This window comes from Phyllostomus hastatus, unplaced genomic scaffold, assembly GCF_019186645.2.
Source record: "Phyllostomus hastatus isolate PE091 unplaced genomic scaffold, TTU_PhHast_1.1 phas_scaffold_585, whole genome shotgun sequence".
Taxonomy (NCBI): Eukaryota; Metazoa; Chordata; class Mammalia; order Chiroptera; family Phyllostomidae; genus Phyllostomus; species Phyllostomus hastatus.
The window spans coordinates 8,460,065-8,482,685 of NW_025334037.1; the positions used below are offsets into that span (position 1 = coordinate 8,460,065).

General features: G+C 48.0%; 1 protein-coding gene across 3 annotated transcripts in view; it reads right to left on the minus strand.

The window, feature by feature from the left end:
* SERGEF (secretion regulating guanine nucleotide exchange factor) overlaps nt 1–22,621 on the minus strand; it is a 183,833-nt gene that overhangs the window by 143,059 nt on the left and 18,153 nt on the right. For all 3 annotated transcript variants that reach the window (XM_045825509.1, XM_045825508.1, XM_045825510.1), the window contains exons 7-8: nt 22,045–22,107; nt 17,287–17,445 (exon numbers count right to left, since the gene is read on the minus strand). In XM_045825509.1, coding sequence (XP_045681465.1) covers nt 17,287–17,445; nt 22,045–22,107 — 222 coding nt within the window. The remainder of the gene's footprint in view (nt 1–17,286; nt 17,446–22,044; nt 22,108–22,621) is intronic.

The following is a 22,621-nucleotide window of genomic DNA, read 5'->3' on the forward strand; positions in this document are numbered from 1 at the left end:
CTCGCTCAAGATCACAAAGCTAGTGAGTGGCAAAGCTGCAATAACAATGAAAATGCTAACACAAATGGCTGGTATTTTGAGGGCACTTATTTCATGCTAAACCCTTACTACACAGATTGTTGCATTTAGTCCACAGGAAAACCCACTGAGTACGGATTATTATGACCCTCACACTACAGGTGAGGGAATCAAAGCGCAAGCGAGGTTAAGTCTCGGGCTCCGAGTCCACAGCTGTCAGGGGCAGAGCTCGCAGGGGAACCAGCAGCCTGGCACCAAGGTCAGGACCCCCAGCTCTATCCTGCAGAGGACACATCACCTTTCACTGAGTCACAGTGCCTCTTCACAAGTGAACACCTCCAAGGACTTCTGGAGGTTGTCCAAGGTCACGGGGATGCACATGCAGGCAAGGGGCCACAGAGAGCCTGCTTGGCAAAGATCAGAGCCCCAAAATATGCCGGGCGTTCCACACGGCTGCTCCATGTTCACCACGGACTTTATTAGCTGTCAAATCGGGGCACCAGCAATAGAAGTCAAGACAGTCCGAGTCCCGAGGAGCCCCCAGACCAGCTGCACACCGGACTATCTATCCCCGCAGGGGTGGGGCTTCCCAGAAAAAAAAATTACTGTTTTCTTCTCCCAAACCGGTTGAGAAGATCTCAGGAAGCCCCAGTACTAGTCCGTTTAGTAACTCCCTTGCCTTCCACACAGTGCTTCCCTCCAAATACACATGTTCTTCAGTGCTGGATGGCTGCCCCACTGTCGAGGGCACACTCCGCTTCCCACCCCCAGCCTTAGGGTCAGGCTGCACCCCCGCCCGAGGTGCTGGTCAGCCTGCAACGCTGGCAGGCTTGCTTGTTCCACCTACAGGGCTCCTCCTCACCCTGCAGGGCCTGACTCGAATGTCACTGCCTCCCATCATCCCCTTGTCAGAATGAGCCGCCCCTCCCTGCACAAGCCACTGGCATCGTACTTGTATCTGTTTCAACAACTATTCTACGCCACCCAATGTAAGATTATTTGACAACATGCCTTCTGTTGCCCTCTGTATTAGTCAAGGTTCTCCAGAGAGACAGAAACAATGGGATATACAAAGAGATCTACAGGGACCTGACTCCCATGATTATGGGAGCTGGCAAGTCAAAAATCTACAGAGCCCATGTCTCAGTTCAAAGGCTCTCAAGCAGGAAGAGCTGACGTCTCACCTGGCAAGCAAGTGAATCCGTTTTACTCAGGAAGGGTCAGCCTTTTGTTCTATTGAGGTCTTCAACTGACTGGATGAGGTCCTCCCACACCAGGGAGGGCAATCGGCTTTACTCGGTCTACCTTGTCAATGTTAATCTCATCCAAAAACACCCTCACGGAAACACTCAGAATATTGTTTACCAAATATCTAAGGACCCTGTGGCCCAGTCAAGTTGACAAACAAATTAACCATTACCTCCATTAAAAAGTGAAGAACAGGGATCCTTTCTCTCTGCATCCTCACTGCACCTAGCATGGGGCCTGACCCAGGGCAGGGGCTCAGGGTCTGCTGACAGGAAAAAGGAGTTACAGGCATCGCTCTTACCATGCCACCAAGGACCATCCCATCCTACTCCCCAAAGAGAAAACAAAACTGAGGAAAATAAATAACTTTTCCAAGTCACACAGGCCGCTCAGAAGCAAAGCTGGGCACTCACCATATTCAACAAATCAGCAGGTGCTGTCCTAGGGGCTGGGGCCGCAGCCGTGGACAAACAGACAAAACTCTCTTCCTTCGCAGAACTGAGAGTCGGGCACATGGAAGACAGGCAACGGCCACAAAGCTCATAGGCCGCATCCCCTGGCAAATGACTGGAGGTGTTGCAGAGAAATATAACGCAGGGAAACAGTAAGGTAGGGCTAGGAAGGGAGCAGAAGCCCAGGACCCGTGCCCAGCTCACCACTTCCTGTCTGGAGCTTTTCCTCCAGCATGCGGTCTTCTTTAAAGGAAGAATCCTACATTGTAGAGACCTCAGCCAACTCTCACTGCCTCTCAGGACTGTGATGAAAAGGGATCCAACACACAAACACACACAAGTGCACTTTGCAAACCCTGAACACGGATGCCGGTCATATGCTATGACCATCACTCTTTCTCGAAAGTCAGTCTGAAGAGGGCCACCCTGAGAGGTTGGACCGCGAGCCCGGCTCTGAGGGGGCTGCTTTGGCTGAGTTCGTTGCTTGGGCTTCCTGCTCCTCCCAGGGCCCGGCAACACATCAGGCTGCCGCTCACACCCAGCAGCCACTTAGCACCTGAGAAAAACTCCTGATTGAGGCCAGTGCCTCTGCAGATGTTTCCCCAGTCATTTCACAGGCGAACGCCAAAGCTTCTTCGCACACACTTTTAGACTCTTATTAATAACATTTTAAAATGTAGATTGCTGCCTAATGTTAGCTGCGTAATTAAAAAAAATAATCCTGCTGCTCTCCCTCCCGGCAAGAAAGGAAACTGTACCTCAGGGCTTCTGCAGCTAAGAATCACACCCTGCAGAAAAGCCAGTAGGAGGCTCAAGGAGGGAAGGGAGAGTGGGGGGAGTTGAAGCCAAGAAGCCAGTCCAATCCCTTGATTTTAGAGAAAATGAAAAAGAGGCTGAAGGAGGGAAATGACGTGCCCAAGCACACATGTGTATTTTGGCAAAGCCGGAGCCAGAATCCCAGTTTCCCGCCCCCTAGCAGACTCCGAGGACCGCCCCACGGGGAGGCAGAAGGGGAAGGCGGACTGCCGGTTCCCCGAGGACAGGCCTCTTCCCTGCGTGACTCCCCTTGAGGTGAGCACTGTTCCCCTGGAGAAGCAGCAGTGAGTTTCAGGTGTTCAAGGGAATCGTGGGAACAAGGTTCAAAGTTCTTTATACTCCACTTAGACTCACAGACGGTGACAGCAAGAAGGGACCTCAGGGCACCCTGACCCAACTGTGTGCTTCCCTTCCAGACAGGAGAAGTGAGGCCCAGTAAGTAAGACGACTTACTTACCCAAGGTCAAACAGTGAGCAAGAAGCCAAGCAAGACTAGGTCCCAGGCCGCCCTGACTTCTAGTACATCCTGTCCACAGCTTCTTGGAAAAATGCCAGTCAACCCTCAAAGCTTCCATTGCTACCTGCAATTTACTGAAGGCGTCCTGGGCTCCTTGGCCGGGAAAACAGAGACAGGTGAGGTCCACGTGGTCCCTCACTGCCAGTCTCCCTGGGGTGGCTTTTTGGAAGACCACAGGCTCCGTGACTGAAAGACACACACTTCTACCCCCATCTCCTCAGGGTTCTCCTCTCCCCACCTAGAACTGCTGTCCCTAACCTGGACTTTAGTTATGGTCCATTGCGAAAGATCATCAGCAGTTTCTATCTCTGTGAAGTTACAAAAAAAGAAGTTAAAAAAAAAGGCCAAGCACTGCACCCAGCTGTTGGAGAGGCCGTGTTTCCTACTGATGATGATGACTCACAGCGCCCGAGCTGGAGGCAGGAGCTGGAAATGAGACTTAGCGAGGGAAAGCCGAGGTTCGCAAGCAGGCCTGGGCCTGCAGAGGAATGCTTGCTTGAGTTCCTTCAAGGAAACCCCAGTACCTGGCTATGAGAACACAGCGCCCCCTGCAGACCACCATGAGGCCTGGCAGGAGCAAGACCAGAGGCAAATGGTATACTGGGGCCAGCCTTCCTGCAAAGCCCACCATGACATCAAAGCTGTTACAGTAGCAAGCCAAGGGATCCCACAACCCCACAGAAATACTATTTGCATCCTCAGCTTCCAAAGAGAAACTGGTTTTTGGTTAACGGGAGGCCCAAATTAGGATCTTCAAGCAGAGAAGACAAAGGTTGGTCCCAATCTTTTGGTGCAAATAATTCTTTAGGCGCAGGAGCAAGGAGGGGAGGGAGCCTTTCCTGGGATGCCAGTTCATGGTCAACCAGTGACAACGCTTTGGGACATACCTTTGGATGGTGCTTCCCAAATTTCTTCTAACCCCTGCCTCAGGAACTCTCCCAGGTTCTTCCTGAGAGGTGGGTATAAAAGACCTATGAGAGACCTAATAGAGCTGGGCTCACAAATGAGGGAGCATTCTCCCACCCCCACATGTCAGGACGCTTCAAGGGAGAGAACTGAGCCACAAGACAAGGTCAGGAAGAACCCACGGAAGTGAAAATGTCCACTCCACTCTCAGTGGTTTGGGGGTTTGCCACTTGTATCAAGCAGGGGCAGCAAAGAGCACAGCTTAAGGAGGCCACTAAGAAGAGCCATTACGATCAAGCACCCAGCAGAGAAGGAAGACACTCAGGAGACTTGGAGTCGCGATAATTTCGATGTCAGGGGCTAGGGGAGGCTTGGGATGGAAGTCCACTGTCCAAGCTGGAGGGCCGTGTGCCAGGCACTGAAGTTATATTCAAATTGCTCCCCGGAGGGCCACAGCTGATGGTCTGGAGGGCCACCAGTCCAGACCCATGGTGGCACAGCCTGTCTTTCCTTCCACATCTGCTCATCTCCCTCCCACTCCGCTCCCTGCTCCCATCTGTTCCTCGGGCACCAGGAGACGCACCCTTTATCGGCACCCGCCTTCTGTAACAACCTGACACACTGTAAGACTACCCTGATGGCCTTCACCTGTAGTCACACCAGACACAGTAAGGACCGAAGCCACGGTGCCATCCCTGGAGAAGCTGACTCCTCCAGGGCCAGGGACTGGGAAAGGCATCTGCTGCACAGGATTTTTCATTTCATAGGAACAGCTCCAACCCAATCAGCAGAGCACTGTTACTATGGACCATCTGCCAGGACCCGGAAACAGCCCTGTTACATAAAGGGGCTGGTGTAATGAAATTTATTAAACTGGATTCTTCCTCTAGACGAAGTCCTTGAAGTGTCTCTTAGGAGGGGCCGTGTGGGGCAGTGGAGGGGCCCAGATCCTGGCTCCGCATCTGGTAGCTGTGGGACCATCCCCCTGAGCTTCTGTGTTCTCAAGTTACAAATAAGGATGAAATGGTCCTTCCCAGCATTTTAATTCCAATGACTTAGTATTGTTTTCACCAAAATGGCAAAAAAAAAAAAGGTAGGCTTACTTTGATATTAGTTTTGTACTATAGAGTTAATTTTGTTTTTTTTGTTTTTTTTAAAGCAGAGCCTTCATATTTGTGGCCTTAAAGGGGAGAAGTGGTGGGCTGAGCCACAGACGCTGGGGCTGGCGGGAGGAAATGCACACAAAGGAGAAACCAAAGGTGAGGAGCTTCTATCAGCCCAGGCAGGAGAGCCCCAAGCGAGTCTCCCACCACTTCCCTGGGAGGCAGCGGCAGTAGGACCCCTGCCTGTGCACACGGTCACCTCCAGTTTACAAAGTGCTTTCATGTCCAGGATCTCCCTCGCGCCTCACAACACCCTCTACGCTGGCAGGGCGATGTCACTGACCTCCGCTTCACACTGGGCACAGCGAGGCCAAGAAACGAGACAGGGTGAGTCCATGTCCCTTAGCTGCTCCTCACTCCCCTCCATGTAAATAACGTGGGAGTGAGCCGTACTGGGCAAACTGGGTAAGGATGACATGGAGGATTCTGTGAGGCCCTGGCGAAATGCCCGGCACACAGCTCGTCCTTGATAAACGTGAGTGGCCCTTCCCGTCCACCTCCGTCTCCTCGGGGCGGGCGGTGTGGGAGGGGCCTCAGAGCGGCTCCTCTGAGGCTCCTGAGAAGCGCTGCAAGATGGAAGGCCATGGTGGTGGCTTCCCAGGTGACCTTCCATGTGGCCCAAGACAACTTCCCAGAAGGCAGCCCCATGAGCCAGGTAACGCCGGTCCCTACCGATCTCGTGGACTCTAATAACCACCCCAGCTCATGGGGGATGGGGCCCCCGAGAACCCAGAGTACCGCAAAATCAGGCAGAGATGAGAACTGAAGCGAGACTCGAGCCTGCGGCCTCCACAGGGGGAGCCTCCGAGAGCCACCCAGAGGCAGGCCTCTCCTTCCCTGTTCTTGTCTATCACCCGCCCCTCCCCACAGAAACGCCCCTGCTCTTCCTCCGCTCCCAGAGCAAAGCCTGAATAAGGACCCGTGCCTGTCTGCTTGCACGTTTCCAGCCCCTTCTCATTCTGTCTGGCCCCATGCTGAGCAAACTGCACCAGGGTGCACTTCCCACTTCTATGCCTGGAAGGTCCTCCCCTGACCTCTGCCTGGTCCACAAATACCTGTTCAATAACAGAGTGAAGGAAGGAAGGAATGTGTAGACGAGTGGATGACATCGTATATCCCTGTGAGGCAGGCAAATCAGGGAGTATGACTCTCATTTAACAGATGACGGTATTCAGGCCCACAGGGGCTGAATGACTCGCCCAAGATCGCGTAGCCAACAAGCAGCCAAATTAGAACTTGAACCTGGCTCTTCAGGGCTACTTTGGCCATGTCAGGCTTTCTCCTAAGGTGTAGAAAGTCACTGTCCTATTAGGAAAAAGCTGACCCGAGATTCCTCAGAATGGACCACTTCCATCTTGGCACACATCGGAGAGCACTCGCTGGCCCTGGCTGTCACTATGGTTACTGAGAGTTCCCGTGAGACAGGCAAGGTCCCCTGAGAAAGGGCAAGCACGGTGCCATCTGTCAGGAACCTGAAATGATGGCAAAGTTACAGCCTGGTCACTTAAAGCTCACTTTCAGCGAGCTCCTGGAACAAATCAATCCGACCAGGAAAGAGGAAGAGGATCCTTGAATGGAAACAGAGCTCTCTGCCAGGGACCTCCGAGCCCTCCCCAGACCATCTGGTGACCTCGCAGCACGCCTGCCGCCCCCAACCACCATGGACAGATAGGGAAAGAGGGGACCCACAGCAAGGCCTGGCAGACATTCAGGGGCAAAGCTGGCCCCCGAGTCCCGGGTCACCAGGCGTGGCTGTCAACCTCAGGGAATGAGGCTCTCAGCCTGGGGCTGCTCTGAGAAGGTGGGAAGTGGGCAGGGCCACAGGTTGGGTCTCCTCAGCACAGCCACTGAAAACAGTGCAGCATCCACTTGCAAAAGTGCAAGCCGTCCCCTGGACCTGGCCCTCACTGAGCCTCTGCCCCACCCCAGGGGAGAGCCAGGGACCGGCAAGGGGTGGGGGGAGGGACACAGCACGGCAAGTTCCTAATCCCGTGGGCCTCGCATGTGGCAAGGAGGCAGGGACAGCAAGGAAGTAAACAATGACGACACTATGGTTTCAGGCCATGAAAACTGATATAGTGAAAAATAAAGCAGGCGGGAGAAGAGTGAGGCTGGGACAGAGCGGCGGTGGCTATTTCCAGCAGGGTGGGCAGCAAGCAGTGGAGTGTGGCAGTGGCTCGTGGGGACCAGAGAGACGAGCGCTCCTGGCAGAGGGGACTGCCCGAGGAAAGGTGCCTCACCTCTCAGACGTAAGCCCTCCCTCCCAGGGCTGTGAGGAGAATGTAAGTGGCAGCACCTGGCGGGGCACCCAGCACGTGGCGAGTGCTTGGCAAACACTGGTTCCCTGCCCTATTCTCACCCCAGGGAAGTGTTTTTAAAAATTCTGTTCAACCAATTGTGCTAACTCACATCTTACTTAGTACAGCGTGCTTCTGACGAGGCCCTGGGCTGCCCATCGGTGGGGCGTGGGGGTTGTGAGAGGACCCCTGGCAAAGGTTCCATCACAACACAGCCTGACAGGAGGGCCTCGGCCTGAAGGACAGCGGGGCAGATGGGGGGAGCAGCAAAAACAGTGGACACTGCCCTTCCTGCAGGTGGGAGGGTGGAAATCATTAGGACCAGACACTTGAAGAAACCAGGGGTGAGGCAGAAAGTTAACTCCTGTCCCCTTCCCTTCTTACCTCTGGCTCACTGGCCCAGGGCCCAGGCCCCTGTCTCCTGACTCATAGGCCAGCCAGCTAAAGGCCAAACCAATCTCAGCTCTTCTCACAAGCAAGGAGATAGCTGGGTCTTAACTCATGGTGAGGCCTTAGGTAGTTCCCTTCCCTCTCGGGACCTGAGTTGGCCCGTTCATAAAAAAAGAGGAGGGCCTAGGTGACACCCAGGGGTCCTCTCAGCTCTGACCTTGCTAATTCTGACTCTGGATGCTGGCCCTACCACCTCACCCCCAAGGCTGTCTGCCTGCCCACTGCTGCCATCTAGTGGCCCTCTGCGGCCAGCTGCACTTGGCTTTAGCCAGGCCCCTGTCAAGCCCCCTTATTCGAATGCACCTATTTCTAAGAGCGAATCCTGCTTCTGCTTCAGCCTGACACACACTGCACCTCTCTGCACCACAGATCAATGGGTATTCATTGCCAAACAAACCAAAAATAACACCAGAACTTTATCTCTCTAGCAGAGATGACACACTGCAGCTGAGAGTCTGACCTCCCTACCCAAAGAGGGGAAGTGACCTGCCCAAGGTCACACAGCTGCCTGGCTTCCAGATCAGTGCACAGTTCCACTTTACCACAGTGCTTAGGGCTGGTGGGCACCCTGGAAACCAAAAATAAAGTCAGCCCGGGCCAAGAAAAACAAAGCCTCTGAAAGGTGGGAAATAAACCGTGAGGATTTCTTACAAACCTCAAGAAATGGTAAGATCAGGCATGTGAACATGTGAGCAATGCTTGCAGAAATCCACTGGAAATAACAAAGAGGCGGTGCCCGGGGTATCTCCTGACTTCGGAGGACCTCAATCACAAGGACACCTGCAGATCTGCCATAAACCAGCCTCCAAGCCACCCCCGCAGCCTGGATCCTGGGCTAGGCAGCCCACCAGAGGATAAGAAAGACACGGGTGTAGCAGCACGTGTCTGCATGGGCTTCCCCCACCACAGGAGGTTCTCCAAGCCCAGGCCTCTCAGCACCTGGCCAGAGGAGCTCAGTAAAGGTGCATACAGGCAGATCCCTTAGATTCTTATGTAATCATGGGAACTGCCTGTGGACTCAGCTGACCACCCTCTTGCTCTGTCTGCAGCCTAGTCCGGAACCCTACAGTACAGATCCTGAAAAAAACATACTGTAGGTCACTTGCCTTTTCTGGGCTCTATTACCTCACACCTGCAGCATAATGGGGCTCTCCTGGATGATCTTCAAAGTCCTTTTAATTCTAGAATTTGAAACCAAATCAAGGCTACTCTTCACCTGCAGAGCAGATGAGAAAGGAAGAATCAAACAAGGCTTCCCTCTAGAGGCTCAGTGCTGTCACTACACCCTCTCAGCTCAGCCCTGCCACTGAACTCCATTAATCCCACCCTGAACTCTGGACAGAAATGGACTTGCCCAGGTGCAAAGGAGAGGGAGAAAAGGCAAGGACGCCAGCCTCCAGAAACCAAAGAGGCCTCTAAGCAGGTTCCACACCATTGGAGAAATTCTCCATCCTTAAGAACAACTGTGTCCTTTGAGCTCAAAGGACATTTTGTGACCTCCGGACTCCATTCAGATACGGAAACCACGGCTCAGGGATGTTCAGAAGGGACTAGCCCGAGGTCACAAAACTGACTCACCACTGTGCCAAAAATAGATCCCCCTTTCCTGCCTCCTTCTACAGTCTCTTGCCTCTTTACCATTCGACCTCCCAACTGAGGCCCGTGGAAGGGATTTGTCAAGGACTTATACACAGGAATGGGTGGCAAAGAGGCCATCCTACACTGAGGGGCAAGGAATTTTATTCATCAGCTTTAACATTTATGGGGGATAGAGTCAAACTGGAAAGTACATATCAGCATAGAAAATATGAAAGGAAATAAAATGCATTCATAATCCCACCAATCAGAGATAATATCCTGGCATATTTCTTTATAGTCTTTTCTATTTGAACATCCCTTTTTAAAGAAATAGAAGTTACAGTGTGGTAACTTATTGCAATCTACTTTTTTCATTCACTATATCATGAGCACAACCCTCTGTCATTAAATGTTGTCTAAAACAGTCTAATTAATGGCTATATATTCCAAAATAATAAGGTACATTTAACCAATCCCCCTATAGTTATCTTTGTTTTCATGCATATGTTTTTGTCATTATAAATCAGACAACAATGAATGGCAGTATTCTAAATATTCTAGCATCTATAATTATTTCCTTAGGCCAGTTTTGTTTGTTTGTTTTTTAACAAGGCAGAATTTCAGAGCTGGAATGGCCCTTAGAAATCATTATGTCTACAACTTCCCCCATTGTCCAACCGAGAAAAAGGACACCAGAGTTTTGAGTCTTGCCAGAGGACAAAAAGACAGCAACAGAACCAAGCCCCAAACTCTCCGCCCATTCGAATGTGACCTTGCAGGGTCTGGGCCACTCCTCCGGCTCTTGGTCACATTCGTTTTTAGTCTTCTACTAAATATTTCAATTTTTCACCCAATATGCTTCCAGAAGGATTTTATATTCCTTTGTAGTCTGAAGCATAGTGCTATATACATGCAGGTGAGCATTCCACAAATACCTGCAGAAGGATCAAGGATTACCCTCCTTATTGCTTGGGAAAGTCACTGGCAAAAGCTCAATTCAAGGATAACTAAGAATTACCTTCTTTATTGCTTGGAAAAGTCACTGGCAAACGCTCAGTTAATGAGTGAGAGCATTCGGAGACACACACGCAACTTGGAATCAGAGCAGCAAGCTTGGGGACAAAAACATCAGGTTCAAGTTTTAGCTCTGCCCATCGCTGTGAACCAGGGCAACGCAGTTAGCCAAATGAGGGCCTTCTCTGTGAAAGCAAGGATAGTAACACCCGCCTTGCCAACTTCATAGGAGAAAATGGATGTGAAAGCACATGATAGCCAAAAAAGTGGGCCGTGAGAGCTCCGACTGCTATTGCATGATCATAAATGGAAATGCAGCTGCTTCCATGAATCCTGGAACAGCCCTTGAACCTCGCTCCCAGGGCACCATCTCCTGGTTTCTGTTCCATGCACAAACCCACTAAAGGGACTGTATGGCTGCGCATTTCAGGTAACGCATTTCGGTGTTTTCTTGAAGCAGAACCTCACGTACAGAAGGAACTATTATTTCTGCTTCAGGTCCCTGGGTGTGATTAGTGTAGGTCATCCTCACTTCCTCTTCTTCTCTAGAGAGACCGTGACAAGGTGGATACAGCACTGGACTAAGAGCCATAAGACCTGTGTTCTGTTCCAGCTCCTTTTCTCACTCCCTGTGCTTCTCCCTCTCCAGTCCTCAGTTTCCCCATCTGTAAACTGAGGAGTCGGGCCAGTTGAGCCCCAAGTTCCACTCCTGACATTCTGAGGACTCTAGGATAAAAACTAATGACTTTAATAATAAGCAAAAACTGTCCACTTCAAAATAGTTCTTTGAGCTTGGTTTGACTTTCAGCCACTGGGTTTTCAAAGTTCTAAAGTACAAACCTCATTCCAAAGCATCTGCTTTAAATAGAGCCCATGAGGTCAGAATCTCCCTGAGCTCGGTTGAGGTTTCATGATATATGGTCCCAAAGATGTTGTAATATACACTGTCACCCTATTCTGGCAGGGATCTTGGCCCAAAAACAGAAAAATCAGCATTAGGTATATTTATAAACTCAGTTCAGTGTGAATCAATGGCTAGGCTTGGATTTCACTAATGCTTAGATATCAAATGCAATAAAATATTTCTTGGTCTGTGACACTTGAAGAAAGGAGAGTAATCCCTTCCACATATGTCATGCAACTCCCCACGTTAGAGAAAAAGAATAAAACACTTCTCAACTGAAGAATATAACCAAGAACCAGGAGGACAGTGACGGGAAGGGAAAGAATTCACTGAAAAGCAGAATTGGATCCCTAGCTTAAATGCTGCTGTAAAGTCACCTTCTCTCCTCTTTGGTTCAGTCTTTTCTTTTGCAAAGTGAGGAGATTTCTTGTTCCATCTCTGATACTCTGGAAGGTCTAACATTCTAGGACTTTCTCAGGTGACACGGAAGAAACCGAAGAATGTCAAGCACTCAGTATTTGTACTTTTTCAGCCCACAGCCATCGTGAGACCACAAGACTACTTTGGGATACTGCATGGTTCAGGGAAAGCTTCCAGCATCCCAAAAGCAACCGGATTCTGGACATTCTGGCCAACCCCACATTAAGGTTCAGATCTTGTATAAATCATTCCTCTTGAAATCCTAATTAATCACCAGCAGCCAGCACTTGGCATTTTTAAGCCCTGGTCTTTCCGCACTCTCCAGGAGAGCTCTGAATCAACCTGTGACCTGTCCAGAGACATTCATATCCAGCCCCTCAGAGACCTTTGCCGGAAGAGGCGCTATGGGGCATCTGGCCTCCAGAGGGCCCCAGAGTTTCAGAGGGAAGAGGAAGCTGATGTGCACTGAACCCACACTGGAGCTCAGTCCTGTGCTGGGTGCTGGAAGCATCTCATTTAGTTCTCAGCCAAGGTCAGCAATACTCCATTTTCCTAATGAAAAAAATAGGCTCAGAGAAGTTAGGTTTATTCATTTGTCCAACATTTACTGCGTACCTACCTCACATGTGCCAAATATTTCGCTGAGCACTAAGAATACAATGCTGAGCAAAACAAACATGGTCCCTGCCCTCATGGAGCTTATGGTCTAGGGGGCGGGGGAACTAGTCATGGAATACTACAAAAAAAAAATAGCACAAAGGACAAGCTGTAGTGGTCTGAGAACAGATAAAATGGAAAAGTGATTAGTCAATATGTCAAAGAAAGTCCTCCCTGAGGAGGTGATGACTAAGCTGAAGCCTGAAGACAAAAAAAAAAAAAAGATGTAATGATGTTAAATGAAGGAGTACAGGGACACATGTGCCAAACAGAGAAAACCTCAGGTGCAAAGGCACTGCAGTGGGAAATGCATGATGCGTTCAAGGCCCAAGGAGGCCCAAGTGGAGACCGGCTGGCGGTCCAGAGCCAGCACGGGAAGCAGTGGAGCTGGACAGGGAAGCAGAGGGCAGAGCACTAAGGACTGTTTTTCTGATAGGAGCAATGGGAAGCTGTTGGAATGTGCCACAATGGGTTGGAAAACATATTCCAGACGAGGTAAGAAAACAGACTGGCAGGGAGAGGAAGTGAATGTGGGAAGATGAGGACACCAGCCAGGGGCCACTGCAGGATCCAGGCAGGAGGCAGGAGGCAGCAGCGCTTAGGGTGGCAACATAGACGGAGAGGTGGTGCCACCCGCAGCCACACAGAGCTGAGATTCCAACTTAGGCCCATGTGACTTCAAAGCCCACGTGTCTCTCCACCTTGTCATTTACTCATTCATTCAGCAATTAGTTACTGATCATCTGCTAAGTGTCAGGCCTGGGCCAGGTGCTGAGGATATAGCTATGAATAAAACAGACAATGCTGGCATGGAATTTACAGGCTGGACATTAAACAAATAAGAATACAAATCGATGTATACAGTTACACATTGGGATGGGTATCACGAAGGAACAACAGTGTGATCAAGAGACTTTAACAAGGAAAATTACATATAAGGCCAAGAAGTCCTTCCAAACTGTTGATAAAATAAAAGAACCACTTGCCTGCTGCTTGTAAGTGAAAGGTTTTAGAAAGCTTTGCCTGTCAGAGTTGGATATGGAGCATCACATTCCTGGCCAGCTCACAAGCCCTCAGGGGAGAAGCTGGTACCTCGAGCTCTGCACAGACCTTGTTGAAATAGAAGCCTTTCTAAAAGCAACTGCTGACTCCTTAATATGCTCACATATCCCAACCTCAGGCACCTCTCACTTATGTGTGCACACAGCATTTTACAAATAGTTGAGATCTTTCACACGGATTCATTTAGCTGAACCTCATCGCAGAGCTATGTGGAATGCGCACAGGTTTGAATATCCTGCTTGAGAGATGAGGAGATCGAAGCCTCGACAGTTAAGGTGACTTAACCAACGTCACCAAGCTAGGACGACACCCAGATCTGCCCTCCGGCCCTCACTAGAAGCACCTCGGGCCAGGAAATCGTGACTCTCAGATAAGACAGCTTCAGGTCTCTGAGCCTGGAAAAAGTCACCCAGGAGTCCCATGAAGTTCCCAAGAACAATGATTGGGGACATCAAGCAGCTTGAGAAAGGTTTCTAGAATGCAGCTTCCCCAGCCTGAGACACAGGTACCCTTGCCAACTTTCCCAGATTAGAACAGGTTCGCCTGGACTCTTTCCAAGTGCCTCTGACTAACAGAGAAAAGTATTTTTCCATCGCAAACACTGCAGGCAGGCACCAGACTCCTGAAAGGGGAGGGCAGAGACTGCATCCAGATCCCTCTACAGACAAACTGTCAGGTTATCCTGATGCCCTGTGAACCACCTAGCTGAGCGCCTGCCCCGGGGGTGGCAGTCTTGGGCAGAGTTTCTCGAACTTGGCACAACTAACGTTCATTTTGGGCTGGGTATTTCTTTGTTGTGAGGGGTGTCCTTGCACTGTAGGATGTTTAGCAGCATCCCTGGCCTCTACCAACTGCGTTGTAATAGCGCCCCCTAGTTGTGACAACCAAACGTCTCCAGACATTGCAAATGTCCCCCAGGGTTGAGAATCACTGGTCTAGGGCCTATGGAGAAAGGAAAGCAGAATCCATTCCCTTCCTCTCATCCTAGCCCACACCACCCCATCCCATCTTACTGGATAGATACATGGTCACTGTGCAGAAACTTTTTTAATCAGCATCACACAAGGCCCTCCTGAAGGAGACTGGGAACAGCCTCTGCGCTAATGTGGCCTGCAGGTAGGTCCTGGGAACAATTCACCACCAGCGCTTGTGAAAACAACTGGAGTCAAATAACTCCTTGTTCTGCTAATGAGCTGCTTCTGACCCTGTGAGCAAATCTTGTTCCCATTAACGTGAGCAGCTGAGTCTGATTAAACCGGAGGCCCTGGGTGTTTCTTCTCAATGACACTGAGCCCGGTCAAAGGCTTCCAGTGCTGCCAGATGGAGCACAACACTGGTAAATGAAAGGGCACCATGCTCCCATTTACCCACATTCAGTGCAGCAACCAGGACACGCAAACGTCCCAGCTCCTAACCACTCTGAACTTAGGAGAAAGGGGAAAGTGACAAGTATATAAACAAGCGATCTGAATTAACAAGTTAATTAAACAGCTGAAACATTACCAAAAAAATCACACTCTCAAGTGGAGGTGGAGACCTGGAGCTGAGCTCCAGAGCAGCTGGGGTGACTCAGTGTCACATACGTGGGTTCCAACCCCCCACCCGAGGGCTGGGCTGCTGGCCCAGAAGTGGAAACCAGCATCAGTTACAGCGCTTCAAAGCCAGAATCAAAGAAGCAGCATCTTCACGTCTTTCATTTAGTCAGCTACCTAACTAGTTAAAGGGTTTGCTGACAGACTCAACCAAACTCACTACCATTTGGTAGTAAGTGTATTTCACTGCACTGCAATTCTTTGAAGACTGACTAACCATGAAACGCCTACCTGTTAATACCCAATTACTCATATGACTGCTAGTTTCTATGCTGCTTCTGCACGCTGTACTTAGCTCTATTGTTGCACATCTCATACTGCAATGTACTGAATTTTCATAACGGATCTGTCCCCCCTAGTGGACAGTGCACTCCTTGAGGGCAGGGTCTATACCTAGTACAGTGATGGTATATAAACACTCCTCCATATGTATGATGGGTGGATGGACAGGTGAATGGCCAAGTCTTCCTTCTCTACAGTCTTACACTTCAGCTTGTCTGCAAATTCTAGTGGAAGGGCATGGCCCGTGTCTCCTCTCCTGTTTCTCCAAGGTTCATAAGGATATTGCTCAATAGGTTCCCGATAAACAATGACTGATTTGGTTGGACTTTTGAACCCAGAGAGACAAACTGAGGCCTTCTCATCATGAACTAGTGAGTCCAAGGACAGAGGTCAGAAATCCTAGCTGTCCACCCCACTTCGTGTGCATGCGAATGTGTTTTGTCTCTTAACCAGATCCAGTCGGATGCAGGAACAGAACACATTCGCTACATTCGCTAGAAATCGTATGGCGCCTTTTCTCACAGAGCTCGTTGTCTGTAGGAAAAGACAGACATTAACAATTACACAAATAAGCCGCTATCGTGCCCAGTGAGTCTTTTTTAAGAAAAACTGATGTAGATGTTGACCATCCTTAAGCAGTCTAAACCTTTTGGAAGAGAGTCATGATATTCCACCATATAAATAAACACTCTTTCCTTAGAGCAGCCTCTGAAGTATTTTACACGGAAAATTTATTGAACACCTTTGTAATATAGGCCTCTGTTCCCCAGTGGTTGTAAATGGTTTTAAACAACCAATTAAAAGCATCGTAACTACGAATACTCGTAAGTCGATGCCTGTGTGTTCCAGTGGGTGGTAGGCGTGACTCACCAAGGACAACTGAAGCTGACCTGAAAACCCACAAAAGTCAAAAAGCACTGGAATGACAGTCACCAGATATTTGGGAGCATAGAAAGCCAGGTCTGGCTAACAAGCAGGCCGAGAGCAGGCAAGGGGACTCCTGAGAGAGCCCTGGAGTTCAGAAGGCCTTGACAAGATTACAGATCTTAAGAATCACAGATCACCTGCCTGGAAACCTCGGTGTCAGCCAGCAGGAGCTCTAGGAGAGCGGGAAAGAAGAAAGACCATGAAGACACAAACCACAAGAACAAAGTCAGGGATACGAAGACCAGGAAAGAACTGCCCTCAGGGAAGGATGAGGAATAAATGAAGACTCAAGGGAAGATAAAAATGCCCACAGTGGGCAGCATGGCAGGAGAAGATGACGTCTCCGGGAACGGATGGGGCGTCTGAGTCAGTGTTCACAGCTCATTAGGGTCAACAAACATTCTAACCGTAACACCATGCCCGCTGTGATTCAAGGTGATCATACCTCGACCATGAAACACAACAGTTGGCAAAAGTAGGCTTACACTTGTTCATATGGAAAATACAATAGTTCATAAATAATAACACAAAATAAACTGTTTCACATACTCACAGCTGTAAACCTACTTTTGCCCACCCCGGTATTTACCTTCAAGGTAACAGTTTCTGCTGCCTTTAATTTAGACTCAAGTGGAAATACAGAGTCATCTCTTCAGCTACAACAAGGCAGCCTCCCCAACAGCCTGGACACGCTTCTGGGTGGTGCTTGCTGCAATGGGCTCCTTTTCAAAACCTCGTGGACTCTCAGGGCCAGAAGGCAATAACCTAACCCAGTCTTGCCTTTTGGGTGCAAACCTGTGATTCAGAGAGGAAAAGCTATATATCTGGCAGCCTGCAGAACCCAATCCGAGGTGCTCCCCTTCCCAGTCCTAAAAACGTCTCATTGGTAGAATCCAACCTACTTAATCCTGAGCATCCATGGTTGTTCAGACAGCTGTCCCCCACAGCTGCTCTTACCGACCAGTTCTCTGCTGCTTCCTTACCTGTCTGAGCAACCAGGTGTGTCCACCCACTCCAGACAGCGGTGACCTTTTCACTCTGAAAACAATGAGCTTCTACTTCCTGGGGCACAGGAAGGAAAGCAGCCTGGGCAGCCAGCTGCCCGTGCTTGTTGCGTCCCCAAACATACAGCTCTCCGGCATCTTAAGCAAGCAGAAGGGGAACAAAAGAAGAGAGGGAACATTAGTCCTGAATGATGGGAAAGAACACAAATCTGAAAACCAGGTGGTTACCGAAAGTTATGTGATTTTTATGCTCCAGTGCTGAGTAGAGCGAAGCAAGATACAAAATTCATACATGGCATAATATTAGATTTTTTTAATTCTATAAATAGGAAACAAGGCCAAATACTCCTAGTTGTCAAGGAATAGGAATATGTGAGTTTGTTTTTCCACTGATTCATTCAACAAATATTTATTCAACATCTACCACGTGAAAGATATCTTTCTCTATATTCCATAGCTTTTAAAATATATGCTTGCATTACTTCTTGTTAGGAAAAATATATTAACTTTTTTAAATAACAGGTCAAAATTATATGATTTAAGCATAAACTTTTGTTTTAATTTTTTTTCAGTTGCAGTTGACATGCAATGTTCATTAGTTCCGGGTGTGATGGCATGGAGGTCAGACGTGTATGCAACTTCCTAAGTGATCCCCCCAGAGTCCAGCCCCCACCTGCCACCTCACGTAGTTATTGCAGGATCACTGAGTGTGTTCCTGATGCCATACTGTAATTCCCGGTGACTGTGCTCGTACCTGCCGGTTTGTGTCCTTAATTTCTCCACCTTTGCATCCAGCCTCCCACCCCAGCCCATCTGGCAACCCTCAGTTTCTTCTCTGTATCTATGAGTCTGTTTCTGTCTTGTGTGTTTGTTTTGTGTTTTAGATTCCACATGTAAGTGAAATCATATGGTATTTGTCTTTGTCTGACACAGTTCACTTATGAAGCCTAAACTTGTTACGCATAAGATTTCACTACATGCCCTGTCCAGCAACCACATCACACCTGCACGGCACTTCAGCTCACTTGGACCTCACACTGACCCTGGGATAGAAGCAGGGATACGACTGACTGGCGCTGTAATTTAACAGAAAAAGAGCACATTCAGAGCCAAGTGACTGGCTTCTATTCTCAGATCTGCTAACTAGCTATTGACCTTGGACAATCACTTCCTCTCCAAGCCTTAGTTTCGCCAGCTGAAAATTGGAGGCTCGTCCAGAAGGGCAAACAATATGACTGATGACACTGGTAACGAGGGAGACGGGCGGGCGACTGGCAAACCAGCGGGCACGTGCTTGTTTAAAAGGCATTCAGGTTCAAAAAGGTTTGACTGGAAACCAAACAAAATGGGGCCATGGGCTACAACTGGGCCTATGAATCTGCAGTTTGTGGCTCCTTCAGTGATCTCTAAGCATTTTCCAACTCTAATATCCTAAGGTTCTCTCATTTCGTCACATGTGGCTACTAAACACTGGAAGTGTGGCTAGCCCAAATTGAAATGTGCTATAAGGCCAGAAAAGCACAAAGGATTGCAAAGACTTACTAAAAATCAATAAATAAGTAAACCACAGCTCGTTAATATTCATATTGATTACAAATTGAAATAATATTTTGGATATGTGGGGTTAAGTAAAATATATTATTAAAAATATTTCACTTATTTCTACTTTTTAAAAAGATTTTATTTATTTACTTTTAGAAAAAGGGGCAGGGACGGAGAGAAACACCAATGTGTGGCTGCTTCTCACGTGGCCCCCACTGGGGACCTGGCCCACAACCCAGGCATGTGCCCTGACTGGGAATCAAACCAATGACCCTTTGGTTCACAGCCGACACTCAATCCACTAAGCTACACCAGACAGGGCTTCTTTTTACTTTTCGCAATGTAGCTCACATTATATTTCTACTTGACAGCACACTTCTACAATATAAATTAATCAAAACCAGGAGATGTTAAATGACTTTTAAGATCACATGGCTCATAAGGAGTCAAGCAGGGTAAGAAGCCAGGTCTTCTGTTTCCACCGTACTTTGTGACCTCCCAACAAAGCTTGATGGTACTGCTTGCCTTAGGGCAGTCTGGTATATTGTCAAAAACTGGTCAAAAGCCAAACGGTATCATTAATGGGCATCAGACCAAGACACAGGGTTCAAGTCCCAGATCTGCTACTCTATCACTCGGACACTGGGCACATCACTTCACATCCTGAGCCTCATCTCAAGTCTAAATTGAGGGAGTGTAATAGGTGGAGCTTTTTTGTCACCCAGGTGACCTTGCAGCACTGACATTCTGCAGTTCTGTGGTGTATTTCACGCAACCTTGCTGGACTTCACCAGGGTGTGCAAAATATGAGGGTCCTATACAGAAGGCAGAAGAGACCCTCAGCAAAGTCTCAACCCACTAAACGGCCTGGTTAGCTACCAAGATGCCATTGACCATGAGTCTATGTCTGTAATAAGCTTCTATTTACCTTAGTAAGTCTAAATCATCTTTTTGCAAACACAAACTGCCTTCCACATGAGGATCATACACTGTTGCAAAATTAAATTCTGCTGCAGTGCCAAACTGCTACATAATGTACAACTCCAGAAGAAAGGTCTAAAATGCATGGAACAAACCCCAGTGTGTTAACAGCTTGAACTAAGGCAGAAAGGGGAATATTAATGTTGACAACTTTTACCTGACATTAAAAATATCCAAAATGACTCACTTTGTGAATATACTAAAAATCACTAGATTGTACAATTTAAAAGGGTGCATTTTATATATGAATTACATCTCAATAAAATAAAAATTCAACGTGTTTTGAAAACGCCAAAATAAAAGTGCTCCACATATAAATAAGTAGCCTTACTAATTACATGATTTTTTTTAAGATTTATTTATTTATTTATTTATTTATTTATTTATTTATTTTTAGAGAGGGAAGGGAGGGAGAAAGAGAGAGAGAAACATCAATGTGCGGTTGCTGGGGGCTGTGGCCTACAACCCAGGCATGTGCCCTGACTGGGAATCGAACCTGTGATGATTTGGCTCGCAGCCCACGCTCAATCCACTGAGCTACGCCAGCCAGGGCACATGATTTTTTTAAGGAATTGATGTTAGCAAGCAATTAGAGAATCTCCAGGTTTATATAATGCCAACTATTTCAAATTAATTAAAACAGTAGAAACGTCTCTCAGACCCCTTTGATTCTCGGAAGAGAACGCCTTCCCCAACCCTCACTGACTGTGGGGCCTGAACTAGTCACTCCTCACCTGGGCCTCCAGTCCTTCCTACGTAAGCGGCATTCATTTCCACTCAACTCTCAACATACATGTATGAGTCAACCTAACCCAAGACTTAGGCTAAAAGTAGGTATTTCTTCTGTTGGCTGCTTTAAATTCACTAAGTAACAAATTATATGTAGCTCGGTTTGTAAAATATTTAAACTTACATTTTGTCTCTGTACTTGTTTGGAAACAATGACAGCTTTTCAGCTGGACTGCATTTCAACTTTGATGTTGAAAAATTAATATGAATTAGTTTACATGTACTATGTATACACCTTAATTTCCACATAAAACACTACACATGAAGGTCATTTCCCTTTGCTTAAAATGTGATGCAGCCCTGACTAGTGTGGCTCAGTTGGGTTGGCGGAGTTGGGTGTCGTTCCAAAAGGCAAAAGGTCATCGATTCAATCCCTGCACAGGCCACACGTCTGAGTTATGGGTACAAAAGGCAACCAACCGATGTTTCTTTCCCACACAGATGTTTCTCTCCTTCTCTTCCTCTCTCCCTTCTCTCTAAATAAACAAAATCTTTTAAGAAAATTGTATTTATCTGTGTGAGAGGTCTTAACCAAAATAAATTTCTCAGAGCTATAGTCTCCCGTCTACCAGCAGGGGAAAGGGTCATCTGGGCTTGGAGAGAAACAACCTTTGAAAGAGATAACCTGCGCTTTCAAGAAAATGCTGCACTGTCACTAGAGTTTATACTGTAGTGGCTAGGCATGTCAAGTGTGTGGTTGGAGGCACAGCTAGGCAGGTATAGTATGAGAGAGAGAAAAGGTTATATAAAGGAACAGATCAAAGATACGGACTAGAGAAATAAATAAAAATATGAAGTACAATGGGAAAAACATACATAACTCAATTTAGATAGATATATGGATACAGAGATCAGATAAAAAATACAAAGATGGAAGATCAATAAAAATAAAAACATAGTTACATAAATAAAACAGAGTAGGTAAACATAGAAAAAGCAAACAGGGAGCAATCCATTTATATGGATTAGAAAGGTTAGTCTGAGATTAAACAGAAAGAACAGATAGCTAGAGAGCTACACAGTGTCACTAGACACTTAAATGGATTAAATGGATGAGATAACAACAGGTTACATATAAATTTGCTCTTGCTTATATGATTTGGTAATCACATTACCCTGAGGAGATATTCTTATCCCTCTTATACAACTGGGAAAACTGGTAAAGTCAGAGAAGAGGACGTAAGCCCACACGAGTGTTTACGTGTACGGCCATATTTAGTCCTTAGAACTACCCAGGGAGCATTTTACAGACAGGGAACCGGTCTCAGGAGGGCAAAGTGAGCAGCTGTCAGAGACCACACGAGGGGCCACACCCGGACTCTGACTCCAAAGCCTGTGCTCTGCCCTCTGCGTCCCGGTATCACCGCCTGAAGAAGGGGCACAGAACTGTCAGTGGCGTGCTAACCTGAGAGAGCTGGTACCCACCTGTCAGCAAAGCCGAGTGCTCGGAGCCAGCCGCAACACATATTGCTTTAGAGTTCTCTAGGCCTACAAGGAAAAAGTCTTTAGAAATTACACTTATAACAGAGCAAACTGGGCAGAAAAGGGACTCTGGCAGCACCAGCAAGAAGAGGGCTAATGCGGTTACCTACCAGGGGGCTGAACAAACAAGTAAATACATCAAGGATAAAGGAGCTCACTATCAGAGAGGAAAGGAAAGGTTCAGGTATGAAAAGGCTGAACGCTAGCATCGACCGTGTGATACTGGATTGCAACCGGAGAAATCAGCGTAGACTCACGGTTTCTAGTAGGACAGGTAGAGGCATAGGTGTGTGTATGTATAAATATGCATTTTCCCTAGCTCTGCCCACAGAGGGGCCTACAAAAAGGGCATCTCATACATCCGGCTGCTATAACATGCAGACACTAAAATACACACCCAGGCTCCCTAACAACAAACAGGCAGAACTAGAACCTGACCTGCCTTCCATCTCCAAACCCAGTACCTTTTCCCCTTAATTACACCACCTTAACTGACAAGGTATAATCCCGGCCAGCTCGG